Raw genomic sequence first — 23,412 nt, forward strand, 5'->3', positions numbered from 1 at the left:
GCTGTCAAACAAACAGCACAAAACTCTGGAAAGCCGCACACTGGAAAAAGACTTGAAATCCCATCTTTAATTGAAACAACGTGGGTGACATCAAAACAGCATAAAAAAATCCACAGCAAAAGGAATAACGGGTTAGCTATGAGTAAGCACTGATTACGGTGCGAAACGCGTCAACATTTTCCTGTACCCTGTTATTCCTTTTGCTGTGGATTTTTTTATTCTGTTTTGATGTGACCCACGTTGTTTCAATTAAAGATAGGATTTCAAGTCTTTTTCCAGTGTGCGGCTATCCAGAGTTTTGTCCTGCTTGTTTGCTCAGTGTGTGTGTAATGGTCAGCACCTGGGGCTCATCAATAGGAGACAGAGCTTCAGTCCTAGAGGATTACTTTGCAGTGGTGGTTCATCCTTTCTCCTGTTGCTGTCAGGCAGAATCTTTCATGTTCCCATCCACTTTTGTGTGGCCCATCATCTCCTGTTTTATTCAGGATTTTATAAAATACATAAAAAAAAATCCAGCAGGGAGAGTAGAAACCCATCATAATGGTCTCAGCAGTGTGCAGATACAGGAACAGTGTCTAAAAAATATAAGAATCTGCCATGTGCGTTAACTCTTCTGCATCTACCAAACACCGAATATCACTTTTTGATAGACTGGCTCTTAAAGATACAGCTCATCTGCTGTATCACTAATTGTGGTCTAACTACATCAAAAGTAAAAAAAACACTTTTATATGTTAACAGATTCATTTATTCATGACAGCACATTTTACAGTGGTGTGAAAAAGTGTTGAAAAAGTGAGAAATTGAACTCAGGTGTGGACAACCACAGTTATAGTATGTTTTAACAAGGGGGGAAATCACTTTTTCACACAGGGCCATGATGGTTTGGATTTTTTTTCACCTTTAATAATAAACACCTTCATTTACAAATTGCATTTTGTGTTTACTTGTGTTGTCCTTGACTATTGTTTAAATTGGTTTGATGTTCCGAAACACTTAAGTGTGACAAACATGCAAAGGAACAGGAAATGAGGAAGGGGGCAAACACTTTTTCACACCACTGTAGTTGTTGGTAGACTAGAGTATTCCTGATTCATTTGTATTGTTTTTGCCTAAAAGACAGACATTGTTAGGAATGCTTTCTGAGAAATTCCAGCCTAACATGACTTTATATGTGAAATATGTTACATATTTATCTCATAAATTCAGGGACACTCGTTGTTTCCATTGAGACTGATGATATTGTACAGCCTGGAACCAATTCTACAGTTTCTCTGACAATATGCTGTGAAAAAGGAAATTATGAACCATTAGTATTTGCAAAGGGCACATTGACAGGAAGCGGCACGTTTCACAAAATGGTGGATCTTAGCAGCAATCTTGGACCCATCAGCAAAATCAGACTGCAAATGGAGGATGATGACAAAGACAGCAGCTGGTATTGCAGAATGGTAAGAATGATGCAGATTGAAAATTGGGCTGATATAATACCAGTTTGATTCTTTTTGTTGCAGGTTTCTATAATAACTGGAATTTACTGGAAACTCAATTGCTGGAGTAGTTTTACATCTATTTTCCGGATTTTACTATTTGTTGTGTTTCTGCAGTCAAGTATAATAAAATGCCCTAGGGATAGCAGTGCCCATATGTAGCCCCAGTAATCTTCTGAAGCCACTAAACCTGAACACTTTAGTATTCATATATAAATATCAACTACGTAGTAGGTACTTGGTTCTGCCCTCTCTTGTAACCCACTTATGGTCACTGTGGTTGCCTTTCAAATTTATGGCCAATAAAGGGGCAAAGAAGACAGTAGGGGTTAGGTCAAGCACTGATTTCTTGTTTGTAATTTACATTTTCATTTTAGTGGGCCCTAGAAGACAACTGAGTCTATGTGGAGGCACCGGGATATCCCAGTTTTACCATCTCAGTGGCAGTTTACAATGCTTGTACTTATTACAGGTTTGCTTTACAGATGTTATTCTCAAACAGATCATTAAGAAAGAGCCAATAATAATATAGCCCAAATCTGGCCATAGACTTCACTGAACAGTTAGGCATCTAGGCAACGGTCAATCTCCAAAATATTTTTTTTCATAAATCTGAATGCACAAATAACATGAGCATGCATGTATACCAGGAATATACAATTAGCGGACCTCCAGCTGTTGCAAAACTACAAGTCCCATCAAGTCTCTGCCTCTGGGTGTCATGCTTGTGGCTGTCAGAGTCATGCTATGCCTCGTGGGACTTGTAGTTCTGCAACAGCTGGAGGTCCGCTAATTGCATATCCCTGATGTATACCGTATGTCAGTCTAAAGGATTAATGGCCTGAATACCGAGTTAGACAGTAACATTGGTGCAATGCTGTCCATGAATGTCAAGTCTCCTTCAGCATATTGAGCATCACAGAGTGACAATTAGCAAGGGAAAACACAAAAATTTTGGAGGCAAGGATTGTTAAAAAATATAAAATAAATGTATTTTAAAAATAAAATGAGTTCTATATGTATAGCATTTTTACATGCCACTATATTTCTGAAGCTGTAAGAAGCCAATGTAGGTAGAATTTCCTTATATCTAATCTGTAACATCATAAAAATTACAAACTATGTAGACTGAGTTTTAGACTGAGTATACATTGCATGGATTGTTTAGGTTGATAATGTTGCTGATCTAACACATCTAAGCAAAATCTGGTGTGTGGCTAGTGTAGTGCTATTCATGCAGGATCCAATTGGTAGATTGGGTTCTTTGTTCTTCTGACTCAACTCTGAAAACAACACATTAAGAAAATGGATACTGCACTGCTACAGGGAGCACAAATATAGATAACCTGCACACAACTAATGTACATTATCAAAAAGCAAATATCATACCGGTCAGTGGTAAATTAACCAAATATATTGTCACAGTTTGCCGTAAAAACAGTATGCACGTAAATGAGTAATTAAAGGATTAGGTCAATCACAGATCACTAACCAATATGTTCACTAGGCTATAGCAACATACAATTGAATTCTAAGCAGCTAAATTAGAGTAAACCTGGCAATCCACAAAATCAACAATAGGTAATGGCTATAGAGAACTGTAACAACAATAATAATCAATACTGCAAAAACTCTGTGAATAGGCTATAGCCAATTTAGAGTGCACTCTATATGCAAGTTCTTGTGAAGCAGCTATTTGAGTGAGCAGTCTTTAGCCCTAGTTCTTCAGCTGGCTATCCTTGGGGCCCAGTCCTTATGGTGGTGCACATGAGTGCAGTCCTTGCAAACTCTTTTATGCAGTGAATAGTGCTGCTTGTTAGATGGCCAGTCCCTATGTGTTAAGTCTCTGCTAGCAGCAACAGGTCGATGGAAGCAGCTTGTCCTCTCACAAGTCCCGGGGATACAGCAACAGGGGTCTCACTGTTTACATGTCAGCTCACTTCTGGGTCTGCCTAGAGTCAGCAGACCTCAGCACATGGCCACAGGCTTGTAGCAGGTTGCTGTGCACACAGGAGCAGCAATGTGCACCCCTTTGTCTCCTTGAAGTGAACAGAAAGTTCTTCACTATTCAGCCTGAGAAAATACAACTTTCCCTCCCCTCATACCTGTCTCACATTGGAAATTGTGGTCCAATGGTCCATAGACCGTCATAGTAAAGTTTCTTTACTGAACCTCATCTCCAATGATTTAATGCTGCCAATCATTAAGTCTCTGATCCTCATTTCACTTGTCAGATCCCCTTGATAGATGGAGGCGAGGTAATGTTAAGTCTATTGTAGCACAGTGTCCTAAATAGCTCTCTGCCTCTAGCCAAGTACCTGGCTACACCAGCTTTGCTCAAGGTTGTGCATCATAGTGGACCGATTAGTATAGAAACGAAACAATAATATTTCCTTAAACCAAAAGTGGGAAAGAGGGCAGCTGAAAGCTTTTAGCGATTATATAGTAAATGTCCCTTAGCTGTCATCCAGTTAAAATCCATTATATTGTGCTTTGTTCGGTGTATCTTACCTGTATGAACGTTCTTAGATAATCACAAATAATATACCGTCATTCCACCTTTACCACATTAGAATATTTTTTTTACAAACACAATTTTCTTTACAAACCTCCAGGGTGTACGTAAAACAAAAACACTCAGAAGGTATAACATTTTTTTCTAGACAGTGCTGCTTACATTACCCCAGTTTATCACTGTGGGGAATGTACTTTTCCAGCAGAGATCACATACAATAATGGGCAAACTGTTAGTAATGAACTGAAATTGAAAGAAATAACAGTGGAATTGATAGTGTTTATACTGCCGTACCTGACATGTTCTATTTGTGATGTTAGATATAATGAGTACAAGGGCAGTTGCTAAGAAATCTGTAATATTTATGTTTCTTTAAATAAAATAATTCATCTCCTTCTATGGAATACATGCAGGAAGCTGGAGTAAACAGCGGTGTTCTTGTAAAGCAGTAAAAAGGCTGTTAATTTTCTCTAATGATTTTATTTGAAAATAACTAAAAACAATACAGTGGTGTGAAAAAGTGTTTGCCCCCTTCCTCATTTCCTGTTCCTTTGCATGTTTGTCACACTTAAGTGTTTCGGAACATCAAACCAATTTAAACAATAGTCAAGGACAACACAAGTAAACACAAAATGCAATTTGTAAATGAAGGTGTTTATTATTAAAGGTGAAAAAAAATCCAAACCATCATGGCCCTGTGTGAAAAAGTGATTGCCCCCCTTGTTAAAACATACTATAACTGTGGTTGTCCACACCTGAGTTCAATTTCTCTAGCCACACCCAGGCCTGATTATTGCCACACCTGTTCACAATCAAGGCATCACTTAAATAGGAGCTGCTTGACACAGTAAGGTCCACCAGAAGATCCTTAAAAGCTACACATCATGCCGAGACCCAAAGAAATTCAGGAACAATTGAGAAAGAAAGTAATTGAGATCTATCAGTCTGGAAAGGGTTATAAAGCCATTTCCAAAGCTTTGGGAATCCAGCAAACCACAGTGAGAGCCATTATCCACAAATGGTGAAGACATGGAACAGTGGTGAACCTTCCCAGGAGTGGCCGGCCGCCCAAAATTACCCCAAGAGCGCAGCGACGACTCATCCAAGAGGTCACAAAAGACCCCACAACAACGTCCAAGGAACTGCAGGCCTCACTTGCCTCAGTTAAGGTCAGCGTTCATGCCTCCACCATCAGGAAAAGACTGGGCAAAAATGGCCTGCATGGCAGAGTTCCAAGGAGAAAACCACTGCTGAGCAAAAAGAACATCAAAGCTCGTCTCAATTTCTCCACAACACATCTTGATGATCCCCAAGACTTTTGGGACAACATTCTGTGGACCGATGAGACAAAAGTGGAACTCTTTGGAAAGTGTGTGTCCAAGTATATCTGGCGTAGAAGGAACACTGCATTTCATAAAAAGAACATTATACCAACAGTAAAATATGGTGGTGGTAGTGTGATGGTCTGGGGCTGTTTTGCTGCTTCAGGACCTGGAAGACTTGCCGTGATAAAAGGAACTATGAATTCTGCTGTCTACCAAGAGATCCTGAAGGAGAATGTCCGACCATCTGTTCGTGTACTCAAGCTGAAACGAACTTGGGTTCTGCAGCAGGACAATGATCCTAAACACACCAGCAAGTCCACCACCGAATGGCTGAAGAAAAACAAAATGAAGACTTTGGAGTGGCCTAGCCAAAGTCCTGACCTGAATCCTATTGAGATGTTGTGGTATGACCTTAAAAAGGCCATTCATGCTCGAAAACCCTCTAATGTAACTGAATTAGGACAATTCTGCAAAGATGAGTGGGCCAAAATTCCTCCAGGACGCTGTAAAAGCCTCATTGCACGTTATCGCAAACGCTTGGTTGCAGTTGTTGCTGCTGAGGGTGGCCCAACGTTATTAGGTTTAGGGGGCAATCACTTTTTCACACAGGGCCATGATGGTTTGGATTTTTTTTCACCTTTAATAATAAACACCTTCATTTACAAATTGCATTTTGTGTTTACTTGTGTTGTCTTTGACTATTGTTTAAATTGGTTTGATGTTCCGAAACACTTAAGTGTGACAAACATGCAAAGGAACAGGAAATGAGGAAGGGGGCAAACACTTTTTCACACCACTGTAATTGGTCCTATGTGAGCTGGTATGAAGTGGATGTCGTAATACTGTTCAAATTTTTTCTTTGTACCATATTTTATAGCTTATAAAATTAAAGAGGTGTCCTACCTACATCAAAAGAGGGACTTGCTCTATGTGGTAACACCTACAAACACCTACAAGCTTTTTCAGTGAAAAAAATTAAAATCATAATCCACAGTAATAATAATAATCCAGTGCACTAAATGCATAGCAGTCAATAACATTTCAGTTAACTGTGTAACTAGACCACTGTTTTCTCATTGGTTGTAATGGGTTATGGTCAATCAGGGTTAGAACTCTTGTCAAGTTATTATTCCTGATGTATAGAGACCAATATGGACTCAGTGCAGAGTGATCTTTTATTGGGTACTCAATAGAATAAAAGAGCCAACATGTTTTGGGGGATTACTCTATAGCTTCAACATTGTCTAGACTCAAAGAGATTTGGAGGTGTATATAGATGTCCCATCAACTATTACCATAGGTGAGTAGTGCATCATAAGCTAGATTATCTAGTACAGTAATTGTTAACATTTCTGAATGGTTTATTAATGTTTGGATTGTGTTTCTTTTTTTTAGGTGAGACTAGAACACCAACAGAGTGGCAAGATTTTGGAATTTCCATTTCTTCAAATGTTCAGTAGCAAATTAAACAAATTAGTTGCGGAACTTCCAGTTTTGAATTCATCTGGTCCTCTGTTAACAAGTTCGTTATTTTTTTATTTACATTATAAAATGTCCAATAATCATGCAGACCAGGTCCCAGAGGATTCCCTTTTCTAGGTTGTAGGTGGCCTGATCTGGAACACATATAGTCATCCATACTCAGGTGGTTCATGACAATTAGGAACAATCTTTAGCAGCTTATTGCATGCTTCAAAATGGTCTTCGTTAATTTTCAGCTCAAATGTTTTGTTATTTAGACAACTATCAACCTGAAAAGTTAGAGGAGAATGCAGTATGTACAGAACATCATTGTATCAAAAGATTTAACCGCTTCAGCCGCGGAAGATTTTACCCCGTTACTGACCAGAGCACTTTTTGCGATTCGGCACTGCGTCGCTTTAACTGAACATCGTGCGGTCATGCGGCGTTGCACCCAAACAAAATTGACTTCTTTTTTTTCCCACAAATAGAGCTTTCTTTTGTTGGTATTTGATCACCTCTGCGGTTTTTATTTTTTGCGTTATAAACCAAAAAAGAGCGACAATTTTGACAAAAAAAACACAATATTTCTTACTTTATGTTATAATAAATATCCCCCAAAAATATATACAAAACTATTTTTTTCCTCAGTTTAGGCTGATATGTATTCTTCTACATATTGTTGGTTAAAAAAATAGCAATAAGAGTATATTGATTGTTTTTTATTTTTTACTAGTAATGGCGGCAAGCTGCAATTTTTATTGGGAATGCGACATTATGGTGGACACGTCGGACAATTTTGACACATTTTTGGGACCACTGGAATTTTTACAGCGATCAGTGCTATAAAAATGCATTGATTACTGTAAAAATGTCACTGGCAGGGAAGGGGTTAACACTAGGGGCGATCAAGGGGTTAATTGTGTTCCCTAGTGTGTGATCTTACAAGCCTTCTCTGTAAACAGTTTTCATGCATCTGGGGAGTTTAAGGAAAAGAGGCAAGAAAGGCGCAAATGATCTTCCAGGCTTGGACTGTACTAACACACCCTGTTCTTCACAACTCATCTAAACATCCTTCCCTAGAGCATAGGCCAGTATTCCTGTCACTGCTTTGAAAAGAAGTGTTAAGAGAACTACACAAACACTTAAAGTGTCTTTTACCCTAACATTTCATATTCCTAATATGTGCCTGCTGTACCATGTACTTGTATGAGAAAGTATCCTGTTCTCTTTAAATTGCTTCCTTTGTGTGAAATTCCTGGTGATCCTGCCAGTCCCTCTGCTTTCCTAATAGAAACTGACCACACTAAGCAGGAGAGCAGAGCATGATCAGTTCCCTAGCTATGTTGGGAACTCAGCTTGCTTTCCTCCAGTAACTTACCCTGACAAGCCCCCCCCCCCCACAGCCATTCACTGGAAAGTTCAGTGTACTGCTGCTTCTCCTCCCCCAGCTCTTATGCCCTGTACACACGATTTGGACTTTCCGACGGAAAATGTGTGATCGGATCATGTTGTCGGAAAATCTGATTGTGTGTGGACTCCATCAGACTTTTTCCATTGGAATTTCCGACACACAAAGTTAAACAAAATCCGATTGTTTAAATTCCGATCGTGTGTAGACAATTCCGACGGACAAAGTGCCACTCATGCTCAGAATAAATTACAAGACGAAAGCTATTGGCTACCACCCTCTTTATAGTCCCGTCGTACGGGGTTTAAGTCACCTCTTTCTGAACGATCGGATTTTCCGACAACTTTGTGCAAGACAAGTTTGGGGCAAAATCCGTCGGAAAAAATCCAACGGATTTTGTCGTTGGAATGTCCGACCGTGTGTACGGGGCATAAGGCAGCTGAGTACAAAGGCAACAGAGGGAATGTGATCGCTTATAAACTAGGTTAAAAAGGATATTTATCATTTTATTTTATATTCATACACAAAATGTTTTGCCTTTCATTTCAGTTTTAAACTGAATAGGTTGTTTTACAAGGTGATTGTTTAAAATTACTTTAAGATTAAAGCAAAACATTTTTTTTACTATTGCAAGTACAGGTAATAAACGATAAAAAAAATAAAAACATTTTTTTATTTTTTTATATTCCTCCTATTTATTTCCTATATAAGTACCTATGACATTATCATCAGTGCTTCAATATTATTTTTAAAAAGTGCATACACGTTTTATATAATTTTGTATAAAGTAAAACGAAATATGAAAACTGTTTAACCAATAAATATAATTTAAATATTTTCAGAATATGCAGCATTTTAAAACACAATGCTGATCACCTGTTCGTTCTTACTTGCAGTGAAGTCTTATGGCCTGTATATTAGTTTTACTCAAATACCAAAGCCAGTTACAGATACAGTACTGTTCATCACATTGGATGGAACGTTGGGCAACACTGGGAAAAGAAAGCTCATTTGTAAAAAGAAAGATTTGTCTTCCAAAGAAAAGGTAGGATTTATATGTTTATTAAGCTTTTATATCAAGTGTTTGTAAGTGCTAGTTTTTATTTTATGACATGAATGCTGTTGCATACTTATTTGTACTCTTCCATTAGTATCACCATTACACAAAGTATTGGAACAAAGACAATAAAATTACCCGTTGCTCTATATTACTTCTGTTGATATGTTGATGAAGGCTTAAAGTGAACTTTCCATGTACGGCAAAGCGACCAGTTTACTTTAACCACTTCAGTCCCAGAAGAATTTACCCCCTTAATGACCAAAGCATTTTTTGTGATACGGCACTGTGTCATTTTAGCTGACAATTGCGCGGCCGTGTGATGCTTTACCCAAACAAAATTAACGTCCTTTTTTTCCCACAAATAGAGCTTTCTTTTGGTGGTATTTGATCAGCTCCGTGGTTTTTATTTTTTGCGCTATAAACAAAAAAAGAGCAACAATTTTGAAAAAAATTCAATATTTTTTACTTTTTGCTATAATATCCAAAAAATGTATATATATATATATATTATTCCCAAATAAGCTGCGCTATACTGATCCGATAAATGCTATGTGAAGCAAATGAGTGAATAAATAAAGCATGAAATCAAAAAATATTAACAAAGTGCAGACAGGGAAATGCATATACTAATGTTCAAATATTAGTCCATCATCCCATCAACAAAAAACGTTTTGCTTGTAATCTCCAACGTGTTTTAAACACACCACACCGATATAGGAAAAGTGTCATCAGAGTTTGCAGGAAAAAAGAGGACTTCCACCACCAACACTACTGCCGCTTACCAGCTACACTGATCCCATCTCAGAGACCAGATATCGCCAAATCAAAAACGCTTCCTCTGAGTCAGGACTGCATGGAGGGTGTATCCTCTTTAAGCGCTTGGTTCAAATGGTTAGAAGAGGAGCGACGTACTGACGTCACCGCGATCTACGCTGGACCCGGAAGCGACGGGCAGCGTTACTAAGCCGGCCGGCGAATTTGTTTGTTTTACAAAGCAAAGTTTTTTCTACTTGATGTAAGTGCAATCTTTTTTATTATATTAAATTTCGTGACTATATCACACTATGGCGATTCCTTTCGTTATTATATGTGCTGGGCAATGAGCGGTGTGGCCGTAGGATTTTTCTAACCATTGGAATAAGCGGTGTGGCCGTAGGATTCTTCTAACCATTTGAACCAAGCGCTTAAAGAGGATACACCCTCCATGCAGTCCTGACTCAGAGGAAGCGTTTTTGATTTGGCGATATCTGGTCTCTGAGATGGGATCAGTGTAGCTGGTAAGCGGCAGTAGTGTTGGTGGTGGAAGTCCTCTTTTTTCCTGCAAACTCTGATGACACTTTTCCTATATCGGTGTGGTGTGTTTAAAACACGTTGGAGATTACAAGCAAAACGTTTTTTGTTGATGGGATGATGGACTAATATTTGAACATTAGTATATGCATTTCCCTGTCTGCACTTTGTTAATATTTTTTGATTTCATGCTTTATTTATTCACTCATTTGCTTCACATAGCATTTATCGGATCAGTATAGCGCAGCTTATTTGGGAATAATTATTTGAATTGTGGGTATCTCACGGTTAAAGCTGCTGCTGCGTTTATAATTCACAATTTTTTTTTTTTTTTTTTTTTGTTTCATTACTTCACATTAAGTTTACATAGGAACAGCGCTGTATTTTTTAGGTTTTTATATATATATATATATATATATATATATATATAAATAAAAACAAATGTATTCATCAGTTTAGGCTGATATATATTCTTTTACATATTTTTGGTACAAAATAATTGCAATAGGCATATATTGATTGGTTTGCTTAAAAGTTTACAAACTACAGGATCGATTTAGGGATTTAGGGACTTTTATTTATATTTATTGTTTTTACTGGTAATGCATTGATCAATGTAAAAATTACAAGGGGTGACTAAGGGGTGATCAAGGGGTTAAGTGTGTTTCAACTGTAGGGGAGATGGGCTTACTGAAACATGACAGAGATCACTGCTCCCGGTCAATGGGAGCAGTAGATCGCTGTCCTGTTTACATAGCGGTGGGCAGGTATGCGCCTGCTATCCTGCTTTTATGGACTAACGTACAGGTACGTCAGTTTGCGCAGGAGAGCCATTCTGCCAACGTATATCAGTGTGAGCCAGTCGGAAAGTGGTTAAGCAGCCTATTTATTTTGAATGCATTCCCAAAGCTCCACAACAATGCACAGATCGTTAACATTTGTGCATGTGGTGCATTACAATGCAAGTGGAGTTTACAGTGAATGGCATCACAACATATTTCACTGCGCTGCATGCAACGCATGGTAACACACATTTTACAGCAAGTTACTGCAATATGATGGTGTGCACAAGTCCTTGGACCCTATCATAGAGCAGACTGATAACATCATTCCCCCATGATGCTCCTTTTAGGTCTAGGCACAGTCTCTAGACGGGTGCCCAAAGACTGCATTCTTATGATAAATGGTACTGTTAATTTAATGTTGCTTTACATTATGACACATCTAGAATTTATACATGCAGACAAAAGTCACATAGTTTGTCTGGTTGAAAAAAGATACAAGTCACAAGTCACCAATTTAAAGGGAAAAAAAAATTTTTTTTTGCAATCCAATATATACACAATCTCATACCCACAGTTGATCCAGAGGAAGGCAAAAAAACCCCAGTAAAGGATGATCCAATTTGTTCCAGTAGGGGAAAAAATTCCTTCCTAAACCCCCAAGAGGCAATCAGATGTTCCCTGGATCAACGTTACCTATAAATGCTAGTATCCTTGTTATATTATGTACATTTAGGAAAGAATCCATACCTTTTTTAAAGCAATCTACTGAGGTGTACAGAACCAACTCTTGAGGGAGTCTACTGATTCCACATTTTCACAGCTCTTAGCCCTTGTACACACGGTCCGAGATTCCGACAACCAAATACGTCAGATTTTGTCCGAAACTGTTGCATACACACGGTCGGACAAAGTTGTCGGAAAATCCGACGTGATTATGTTATTTCGTTACGACTGGACTACGTTCACGCTAGTAGCCAATAGCTTTGGTGTAGGAATTTGATCTGAGCATGCGTGGCACTTTGTCCGATCGGAATTCTCTACACATGATCAGAGTATGTCAGATCGGAGCATTTTGTCGGAAAATTTTACCAACAAGTTGGAAAACTTGGTCCGTCGGATACAGTCCGATGTAGACCACACACAGTCGGAATATCCAACAAAACGGTCCGATCGGACACATTCCGGCGGAATCTCCGACCGTGTGTACTGTGAAGAAGCCTTTCCGTATTTGGAGATTACATTTCCTTACATCTAGACGTAAAGAGTGCTCCCTTGTGCTCTGTGGTGACATTAAAGTGAATGTATTTATATATGTTGATCATATCCCCGTCATCTCCTCTTCTCAAGAGAGAATAAATGAAGTTCCTCTAATCTATCCTCATAGCTGAGCTCCTCTATGTCTCTTATCAGTTTGGTTGCCCTTCTCTGCACTCTCCAGGTCCCCAATATCCTTTTTGTGAACACTAGCCCAAAACTGAACTGAATATTCCAGATGGGGTCTTACTAATGATTTGTACAGGGTGAAAATGAAATCTCTCTCTCTCCCTTGGAGTCCATACCTCTCTTAATACAAGAGAGGATTTTGCTTGTTTTGGAAACTGCAGCTTGGCATTGCATGCTATTATTGAGCTTGTGATCTACCAAAACCCCAAGATCCTTCTCCACCATTGATTCCCCCAGTTGTACTCCACCTAGTATGTATGATGCATGCATATTCTTAGCCCCCAAGTGCATAACTTTACATTTCTAAACATTGAACCTCATTTGCGACATAGTTGCCCAATTAAACAGTGCATTGAGGTTGGCTTGTATGTTGGATGTGTTTCCACTGCATAGCTTTGTGTCATCTTCAAAGACTGAAATCTTTTAATCCCAGATCCTATATAATTTATAAATATATTAAAAACAAATGCCCTGTACACACGGTCGGACATTCTGACCACAAAATCTGTTGGATTTTTTCCGATGGATTTTGGCCGAAACTTGTGTTGCATACACGCGGTCGGACAAAGTTGACGGAAAATCCGATAGTTCAGAAGGAAGTGACGTAAATCACGTATGATGGGACTATAAAGAGGCCAGTGGCCAATAGCTTTCATTTCGTAGTTTATTCTGTGCATGCGGGGCACTTTGTCCGTCAGAATTCTCTACACACGATCGGAAAAAGTCTGATTGGATTTTGTTGTTGGAAAATTTTAGATCCAGCTCTCAAAAGTCCAATAGAGCCCACACACGATCGGATTTTCCGACAACATAAACCGATTGGACTTTTTCCGTCTGAATTTCCGACCATGTGTATGGGGCATAAGAGTCCCAACACTGAACCTTGGGGTACACCCCTGATAACCTTAGACCATTCAGAGTAAGAATCATTAACCACTACTCTCTGAATTCTGTCTTTTAGCCAGTTTTCTATCCATCTACAAACTGATTTTAGAGGCATGTAGACTTTACCTTATATATTAGCCGCGTGTGGGGAACTGTGTCAAACGCTTTTGCAAAATCCAGGTATACCACGTCCACAACCACCCCTCTGTCCAAGGTTTTACTTACCTCCTTATAAAAAGAAATCAGATTTGTCTAACACCTTCTGTCTTTCACAAATCCATGCTGTATGTTGGTTAAATATATATTTTTCCAGCAAGAAAGTTACTGCAATTACTTATCATGATTAAAAAGAAGATTAATGTTTCTCAGTTTCAGAGAATTATTCAGATTCTAACATTTATTCTAACATTTATTTTATCAAATGTTATCATTATGCTGGCAACATGCAAAATTAGACACAAACAGCTGCAACATCCTAAGTCATGGGTTCCAGGAATATAGAATACTCATGTCTTTTAATCAGCCGAGATAGAGAATTTGAGATGATGGTAATTGCATTCTACAGTAAATAATTTGGGCCTAATTCCCATCATAATACTTAATTTGCCTGGAGTTTGCCAAGCTGGCCAATTTGTCTCACTTGAAATATAAGCCAGCCTGTTGTATATCATCTCCTGCTTTTTAATCATATTAGCAGTGTATAAAACTGTGCCTTACCACATTGTTAATATGCAGATTATAAACTTAGATGCATAAAACCATTACTATAACCCTGAGCTGCCAAACACATATGTATGGCAAGTCTTCTACCTGGAACAAAGAACATAACCTATTAGGATAGAAAATGAAGATGGTCTCATACCAAAGGATCTTCTGAATCTAATAAGAGTTTATTATTATAAAATATTATATAGCAGTCATCTCAGAAGCACCTTGATGTGTCACACTAACGTGCTTACTTATGAGTAAGTATATTAGTGCGAAATGCATCAAGGTGCTTCTGAGAAGACTGCTATATAATCATGGATACTACCTCTGGCCCTGGCCCTGTGATTGCTGCTCACTATTGTCACTTGTAAAGAAAGAAGCATGACTTGCTGAAATACATAGTGACCGTGTATGCCTGGATGCTGTTCCAAATGCTACTTGCGTTTAGGAAAAAACACACTCATATGTTCTGAACGCACACAGCCATTATTGCGATGACTTGAAGAAGGGCCCCGAAACATGTTGCCACCACCTCTGCCGCCTCTCTATTGGCTTGCACTTCATCTACACTCCCATGCACCAAGCCTCATTTTGGATCTGTGTTTCCCCAAGCAGATGATATCACGCTCAGATGCTTCCACCTGCTGGTCCACGTAGCAGTGCACACAGCTCTTCTCCCCCAAGGGGCTGTCCTGCCGCCTACCACCAATGCTCACAGCCCGACGGTCTGCTCCATTCACCCAGCTCTGCACTCATCTTCTCCCCTTTCACAGTGGAGTTTGCTATGCACATGAGGAGCCCAGTCGGCCACCGCAGCACTGCTCTATACAGCTTGTTTATATCCCATCGCTTGCCAAGGTACTGTTACAGTGTCATCCATGCTGGTTAGTATTCCATCTGTGTGGGGAGAGCTTGGCTTGTTGGTTCTTATCCTATGAGGCTTACAACCAAAGTTAAAATGGCAATAAATAATAAAAGAAAAAAAAAGAGCTTTTAAAAAATATAAACATGAAGGAATGCTATCATTGTTTAAATGTCACAAAGAATATAATAGAAACCCCCAAAAATTCTTCAAATATATTAAACGTAAAAAGGTCATGTCTGAGCATGTAGGCTTTTTACAAAATAACCTAGAGTGGGTGACTGGGGACAAAGAGAAGGCAAATGTATTAAATACTTTCTTCACTTCTGTGCGTACAAAGGAGCATGGGGAGCTAAAGTCCAAAATGGGGGTGGTAGTGACACAGCCCCAAATGATCCACAATGGCTCAAACGTGGTGTCGCCCAGATATATTTAGACAGAATAAAGGTGGATAAAGCACTTGGACGAGATGGCATCGACCCACAAATCCTAAAAAAATTGAGGTCTTGTCATTTCAAGTCCATTGTTTCTAATATTTAGAAAATCGTTAATGACTAGAATGGTACCAGTGGATTGGCGCAGGGCCAATGTGGTGCCTATATTGAAAAAGTCTTTACCAAGTTACTATAGACCTGTTAGTTTAACTTCTATAGTCGGGAAGTTACTGGAGAGTTTAATAAAAGACCACAGAGAGTTCTTGCTGGAAAAAAAATATTTTAAGCAACAGACAGCATGGATTCATGAAAGACAGAAGTTGTCAAACAAACCTGATTTCTTTTTGTGAGGAAATAAGTGAAACCTTAGACAGAGGGGTGTCTGTGGACATGGTATAGCTGGATTTTGCAAAAGCGTTTGACACAGTTCCCCACACACGACTCATTTGTAAGGTAAAGTCTACAGGCTTGGAAATATCAATTTGTAAATGGATAGAAAACAAGCTAAAAGACAGGATTCAGAGAGTAGTGGTTAACCACTTAAGCCCCAGACCATTTGGCTGGCAAAAGACCAGAGCGTTTTTTGTGATTCGGTACTGTGTCGCTTTAACTGACAAACTGGCTCCCAAACAAAATTGACGTCCTTTTTTCCTCACAAATAGAGCTTTCTTTTGGTGGTATTTGATCACCTCTGTGGTTTTTCATTTTTTGTGCTATAAACAAAAAAACTAAAATTTTGAAAAAACTGCATTATTTTTTACTTTTTGCTAATAGGGCATAGTTTTATGCCATTTTTATAAAAAAAAAAAAAAAAAAATTTGTACTAGTAATGGCAGCGATCAGTGATTTTTATCATGACTGCAACATTATGGCAGACAGAGCAGACACTTTTGGTGCTATTTTGGGACCATTCATTTATACAGCGATCAGCGCGATTAAAAATACATTGATTACTGTGTAAATGGGACTGGCAGTGAAAGGGTTAACCACTAGGTGGCACTGTAGTGGTTAACTGTATCATAGGGAGTGATTCTAACTGTGGAGGGAGGGGCTATGTGTGACACGACACTGATCACTGCTCCTGATTACAGGGAGCTGTAATCAGTGTCCTGTCACTAGGCAGAATGGGGAAATGCTTGTTTACATCAGCATTTCCCCGTTGTTCCTCTCCGTGAGACAATCGCGGGTATACCCGGGGACATCGAGTCCATGAGACCACTCATGGAGGTTGCGGTGAGCGTGCGCCCGCAAACCGATTCTTAAAGGGCAACGTACAGGTAAATACCCTTCTGCCGACGTATATCGGCATGAGCCGGTCAGTAAGCGGTTAACAGAGATGAGTCAAACACCCCCCGGTTCGGTTCACACCAGAACTTACGAACAGACAAAAAATTTGTGCAAACATGCGAACAATGTTAAAGTCTATGGGACTTTACAAAGTGCTCATTTTAAAGGCTTATATGCAATTGCCATAAAAAGTGTTTGAGGACCCGAATCCTGCCCCAGAGGACATGTATCAATGCAAAATGCCCATTTTTCTGGAGCAGTAATTTTAAGAATGCTTAAAGTGAAACGATAAAAATGAAATATTCCTTTAAATATTGTGCCTGGGGGGTCCCCTTAGTCTGCCTGTAAATTAGCGCATTTCCCCATGTTTATAACAGCCCCCCCCCCCCCCATGACATTTCTAAAATATTTTTTTATTTAAAATTGCTTGCGGCTGTAATGTATTGCCAGATCCCGGCAATATACATAAAAAAATTATTGAAAACCAACAGCGTGGGGCCCCCCAGTCCATACCAGGCCCTTCGGGTCTGGTATGGATTATTTTTTTTTTTAAATGGCATGGGGGTCCCCCCAAAATCCATACCAGACCTAAAGGGCCTGGTATGGATGGGGGAACCCATGCCATTTCTTTCTTAATGTTGTCATAGGGCTCCCCTTAACCACTTCAATACACTATATTATATATTGTACACTGCACTATATACCCTGCACTGTATTATATATTCTACACTGACTGCACTATATACTCTGAACTGCAGTATATATACTATACGGACTGCGCTATATAATCTGAACTACAGTATATATACTATACGGACTGCACTATATACTAAATTGGGCCTTAGGTGTTGGTGGTGGCAGAAGATGGTAACCCCGCACAGTTACTCTTGTACTCTTGTAGGGCGCAGGAACTTGTCCTGCTGTTAAATATTATTTCAAAAATTGTAATATCATGCCCCTGTTTAGTGATGGACGAACTTCTGGCGGGAAGTTTCGTGAACGCGAACCGCGAACGCGGCCAAAAGTTTTTCGAACCGCAAGGTTCGCAGCAGACCCCATTGACTTTAATGGCAGGGAAACTTAAAAACCTCCAGTTCATATTTTCAGCCACAAAATACTTACTACCTGTGCACACATAGTCACACAGCATGGACGCTGACATTACAAAAGTATTAAGTGAATCTGGGATCGACAACGACAAGCATTCTTTTTTTATCTATGAAATTTTGACAATTCAGGAGCGCATGAAGGCCATGGAGGAGAGGCAAGGTCAGGCCAGGCTATGAAGGGGGTGCAAGAGATGATCAGTGCCACAGTCAGGGCAGTGCAGTCCTGTGCCAGTGTCCCAGTGTGCCAACCTGTGCTTGAGCCCCTGACCCCTCTCTCTGCCTGGCCCTTACCCCCACCTATGCAGGGCTCCACTGCGGTGGTCCGGAGGTGCCAGTCCAGTGCTGATCCTCCGCCATGGTGCTGGCACTGTCTGCTGATTGGCTTCTCCGCTGCTATCTCCCTCACTGTCTGAAACCAGCACCGCGATAGAGACTGAGCACTGATACCAGCACCGAGATAGAGAGCACTGACACCAGCACCGTGATAGAGAGCACTGACACCAGCACCGAGATAGAGAGCACTGACACCCGCACCAAGATAGAGAGCACTGACACCAGCACCGTGATAGAGAACACGGACACCAGCACTGTGAGAGCACTGAGACCACACCAGCACCGAGATAGAGAGCACTGACACCAGCACCATGATAGAGAGCACTGACACCAGCACCGTGATAGAGAGCACTGACACCACCACTGAGATAGAGAGTAGGGATGAGCCGAACACCCCCCGGTTCGGTTCGCACCAGAACTTGCGAACGACCCCCGCGTTCGGTACGAACGTTAGAACCCCATTGAAGTCTATGGGACTCGAACGTTCGAATTGGAAAGTGCTAATTTTAACGGCTAATATGCAAGATAGTGTCCTAAAAAGGGTTTGGGGACCTGCCTCCTGCCTCAGGGGACATGGGTCACTGCAAAAAAAAGTTTTAAAAACTGCAGTTTTGGCGGGAACACTGATTTTAATGACGATTAAAGTGAAAAAAAAAAGTGAAATATTGCTTTAAATATGGTGCCTGGGGGGTGTCTGTAGTATGCCTGTGAAGTGCCACGTGTTTCCCGTGTTTAGAACAGTCCCTGCACAATGACATTAAACGGAAATAACACCATTTAAAACTGCTTGCGGTTTTAATGTTATATCTGGTTCCTGCAATATGGTTGAAAATCATTGAGAAACATGGCATGGGTAGCCCTCCCTGCCCATTACCAGCCTATTTGGGTCTTGTACGCATATTAAGGGGAACCCTGTACCCATATTAAAAAAAGGAAATGCGTGTGGCCCCCAGGCCCTATATACTCAGAACAGCAGTATACAGGCGGTGCAAACAAGACAGGGACTGTGTAGGTTTGTTGTGTTAAGTTGAATCTGTTTGTCATTTTCAACCGGTACATTTTTAAAGTGTAGCTCCAGTCAAAAAAACTATCTTTAAGCTTTTTGGAAAACATAGGGAAGGGTTATCACCCCTGTATAATTTGTTTTGCCATCCGTCTTTTTTCATCTCACTTGCTGCTGTCTCCTTCCGTTTGCAAGTAGGAGATGTTTGTAAGTTGGATGTTTGAAAGTAGGGGCCTGCCCTATATTATAGCGGTATGTACTGGGTACAGAGCACGCAGACAGCACGCACTATCTCCTAACACTATTGACTGCAAGCTCTATTATTAACCACTTGTTAGCCCAATGTTTGCATAAAGTGAAAGATGAAGTTATGCTGAGTAAATAGATATCAAACATGTCACTCTTCAAAATTGCACATGCCCGTGGAATGGCGCCAAACGTCGCTACTTAAAAAATCCCCATAGGCTACGCTTTAATTTTTTTTTTACTGGTTACATGTTTTGAGTTGCAGAGGAGGTCTAGGACTAGAATTATTGCTCTCGCTCTAACATTCTCGGCGATACCTCACATGTGTGGCACATGCGAGCACATGGGGACATGGGCGCTTTAATTTTTATTTTATTTTTTTATTGTTCATTTTACTTTATTTATTTTAGTTTGACATGTTTTTCCCCAAAAATATATTTTTGATCACTTTTATTCCTATTACAAGAAATGTAAACATCCCTTGTAATAGGAATATGGGGTGACAGGTCCTCTTTACAGTGAAATCTGGGGGGTCAATATGACCCCACATCTCACCTCTAGGCTGGGAAGCCTGAAATAAAAAATAAAAAAAAGATTCTGGCTTTGATCGTACTGGCGAGTTGGTAGAAGCACCGGAGGGCGGTGAGGGGTGGGGGGCATCTATGGCTGGGTATTTCAGGGTATCACCGAGTATGGCTGGGTATCTCTGAGTATGGCTGGGTATGGCAATTTATGGCAGGGTATTACAGAGTATTAGCGGGGTATTGGCGGGGTACTACAGAGTAATAGCAGGGTACTGCAGAGTATTGGGGGGTACTACAGAGTAATGGCAGGGTACTGCAGAGTATTGGGGGTACTGCAGAGTAATGGCGGGTACTGCAGAGTAATGGCGGGTACTGCAGAGTATTGGGGGGTACTGCAGAGTAATGGGGGTTACTGCAGAGTAATGGGGGTTACTGCAGAGTAATGGGGGGTACTGCAGAGTAATGGGGGTTACTGCAGAGTAATGGGGGTTACTGCAGAGTAATGGGGGGTACTGCAGAGTAATGGCAGGGTACTGCAGAGTATTGGGGGGTACTGCAGAGTATTGGGGGGTACTGCAGAGTAATGGGGGTTACTGCAGAGTAATGGGGGTTACTGCAGAGTAATGGGGGGTACTGCAGAGTAATGGCAGGGTACTACAGAGTAATGGCAGGGTACTGCAGAGTATTGGGGGTACTGCAGAGTAATGGCGGGTACTGCAGAGTAATGGCGGGTACTGCAGAGTATTGGGGGGTACTGCAGAGTAATGGGGGTTACTGCAGAGTAATGGGGGTTACTGCAGAGTAATGGGGGGTACTGCAGAGTAATGGGGGTTACTGCAGAGTAATGGGGGTTACTGCAGAGTAATGGGGGGTACTGCAGAGTAATGGCAGGGTACTGCAGAGTATTGGGGGGTACTGCAGAGTATTGGGGGGTACTGCAGAGTAATGGGGGTTACTGCAGAGTAATGGGGGTTACTGCAGAGTAATGGGGGGTACTGCAGAGTAATGGCAGGGTACTGCAGAGTAATGGCAGGGTACTGCACTGCAGAGTAATGGCGGGGTACTGCAGAGTAATGGCGGGGTACTGCAGAGTAATGGCAGGGTACTGCAGAGTATGCACTGGTATTGCAGAGTATTGGCAGGGAATTGAGGGGTTAAATTCGGTGAGCAGCGATGTGGGCACTGCAGATGCAGCCCACATCGCTGCTGACACCGATCTCTTTCCCCTCCGCTGTACCGATCGGTACAGAGAGGGGAGGGAGGAACCGGCGTCATAACATGACGCCGGTTTGTTTCCAAGTGATCACTCCGTCATTTGACGGAGCAATCACGTGGTAAACGGCCGCTATGAGCGGCCGTTTACCGTGATCCGTGATGCGCCGGGTCCTGTGGACCCGGCGGTCACGGATGCTCTCGAGTGCGCACACCTCGGGGCACGCGAGAGCAGAATTCTGGGAGGCCGTTAATTAACGGCCTCTCAGAGTTAAACAACCGCCCTGAAGCCGTTAATCGGCAATGGGCAGTTGTTAAGTGGTTAAAGCTAGATCACTAGCTATATAGGTGAGGTGAATATAGTGGTGTATACTGCAGTCAGGGCACAGACAACAACCACTACACAGCAGCAAGATAGGAAATCAGCCAAAAACGATTGGTGTGTACTGTGTTGAAGGTACACAGAACACCCACTGCTTCAGATGCTAAGTAACACACTACACGAAGCCGCCTCAAAGGCGGCCTTATATAGTGTGGGGCGTGCACTACACAGCCTGAGCTATGATTGGCCACAGGCATGATGCCTGTGGCCAATCATGGCTCTCCTCGCTGCCGGCGCTGCGATTGGCCAAGCATGCGGGGTCACAGTGCATGCTTGGCCAATCATCGGGCAGCAATGCACTGCGCCAACGCAGTGCATTATGGTCCGCGCGCGCGTCACTCGAATTTTGACGCGAACGCCCAAAACGTTCGGAATTCGCCGAACGCACGAACAGCCAATGTTCGAGTCGAACGTACGTTCGACTCGAACACGAAGCTCATCCCTAATAGAGTGCACTGACACCAGCACTGAGATAGAGAGCACTGACACCAGCACCGAGATAGAGAGCACTGACACCAGCACCGAGATAGAGAGCACTGACACCAGCACCGTGATAGAGAACACTGACACCAGCACTATGAGAGCACTGACACCAGCACCGTGATAGAGAGCACTGAGACCACACCAGCACCGAGATAGAGAGCACTGACACCAGCACCATGATAAAGAGCACTGATACCAGCACTGAGATAGAGAGCACTGACACCAGCACCGAGATAGAGAGCACTGACACCAGCACTGAGATAGAGAGCACTGACACCAGCACTGAGATAGAGAGCACTGACACCAGCACCGAGATAGAGAGCACTGACACCAGCACCGAAATAGAGAGCACTGACACCAGCACCGAAATAGCGAGCACTGACACCAGCACCGAGATAGTGAGCACTGACACCAGCACCGAGATAGAGAGCACTGACACCACACCAGCACCGTGATAGAGAGAGCACTGACACCAGCACGGTGATAGAGAGCACTGACACCACACCAGCACCGTGATAGAGAGAGCACTGACACCACATCAGCATCGAGATAGAGAGCACTGACACCAGCACTGATACCAGCAACCCCCTGCAGGACCCAAAAATATGACACCGCTCAACCTCTTCAAACAGGAGGGTACGGGCATATAGTACGGTGTGCTTTTTTTGTACAAGGAAGTGAGCCAAAGGTAGAAAAAAGGTGTGTGTGCTAGATTAAATAAATCGTTTATAGAGTTATGCATATACATGGTCTACTGGTCACATGTGTTGAATTCCTCCAAGATCCATGCCTCATTCATTTTTATAAATGTGAGGTAGTCAACACTGTCCTGAGCTAGGCGAGTGCGCTTATCGGTCACGATCCCCCCTGCTGTGCTGAACGTCCTTTCGGACAGGACACTGGACGAGGGGCAAGCCAACAGTTCCATTACAAATTGGGCAAGCTCTGGCCAGAGGTCAATCCTGCCCACCCAGTAGTCCAGCGGTTCATCACTTCCGTTAACCCGATGTAGTCAGTAACCTGTCGGTCTAGGGGTTCCCTGATGCTCGATCCGGATGAGACCTGTCGATGGGTCGGCTGAAAGAATGACCTCATATCAGAAGTCACCAACACATCTTCAAACCGCCCTCTTCTTGCAGGTGCTGTTGGATATGTACCCGCAAC

The 23,412-nt window shown here is 41.6% G+C and overlaps 1 protein-coding gene across 2 annotated transcripts in view; it reads left to right on the top strand.

Annotated features, from left to right (window-relative positions):
* The window catches only part of RP1 (RP1 axonemal microtubule associated), a 612,495-nt gene that overhangs the window by 494,642 nt on the left and 94,441 nt on the right, over nucleotides 1–23,412 (top strand). For both annotated transcript variants that reach the window (XM_077492703.1, XM_077492704.1), the window contains exons 46-48: nucleotides 1,210–1,451; nucleotides 6,726–6,852; nucleotides 9,099–9,247. In XM_077492703.1, the coding sequence (XP_077348829.1) occupies nucleotides 1,210–1,451; nucleotides 6,726–6,852; nucleotides 9,099–9,247 (518 nt within the window). The remainder of the gene's footprint in view (nucleotides 1–1,209; nucleotides 1,452–6,725; nucleotides 6,853–9,098; nucleotides 9,248–23,412) is intronic.

The sequence above is a fragment of the Lithobates pipiens genome, unplaced genomic scaffold, assembly GCF_037356315.1.
Source record: "Lithobates pipiens isolate NorthernLeopardFrog02 unplaced genomic scaffold, aLitPip1_a1.2 Scaffold_19, whole genome shotgun sequence".
NCBI lineage: Eukaryota > Metazoa > Chordata > Amphibia > Anura > Ranidae > Lithobates > Lithobates pipiens.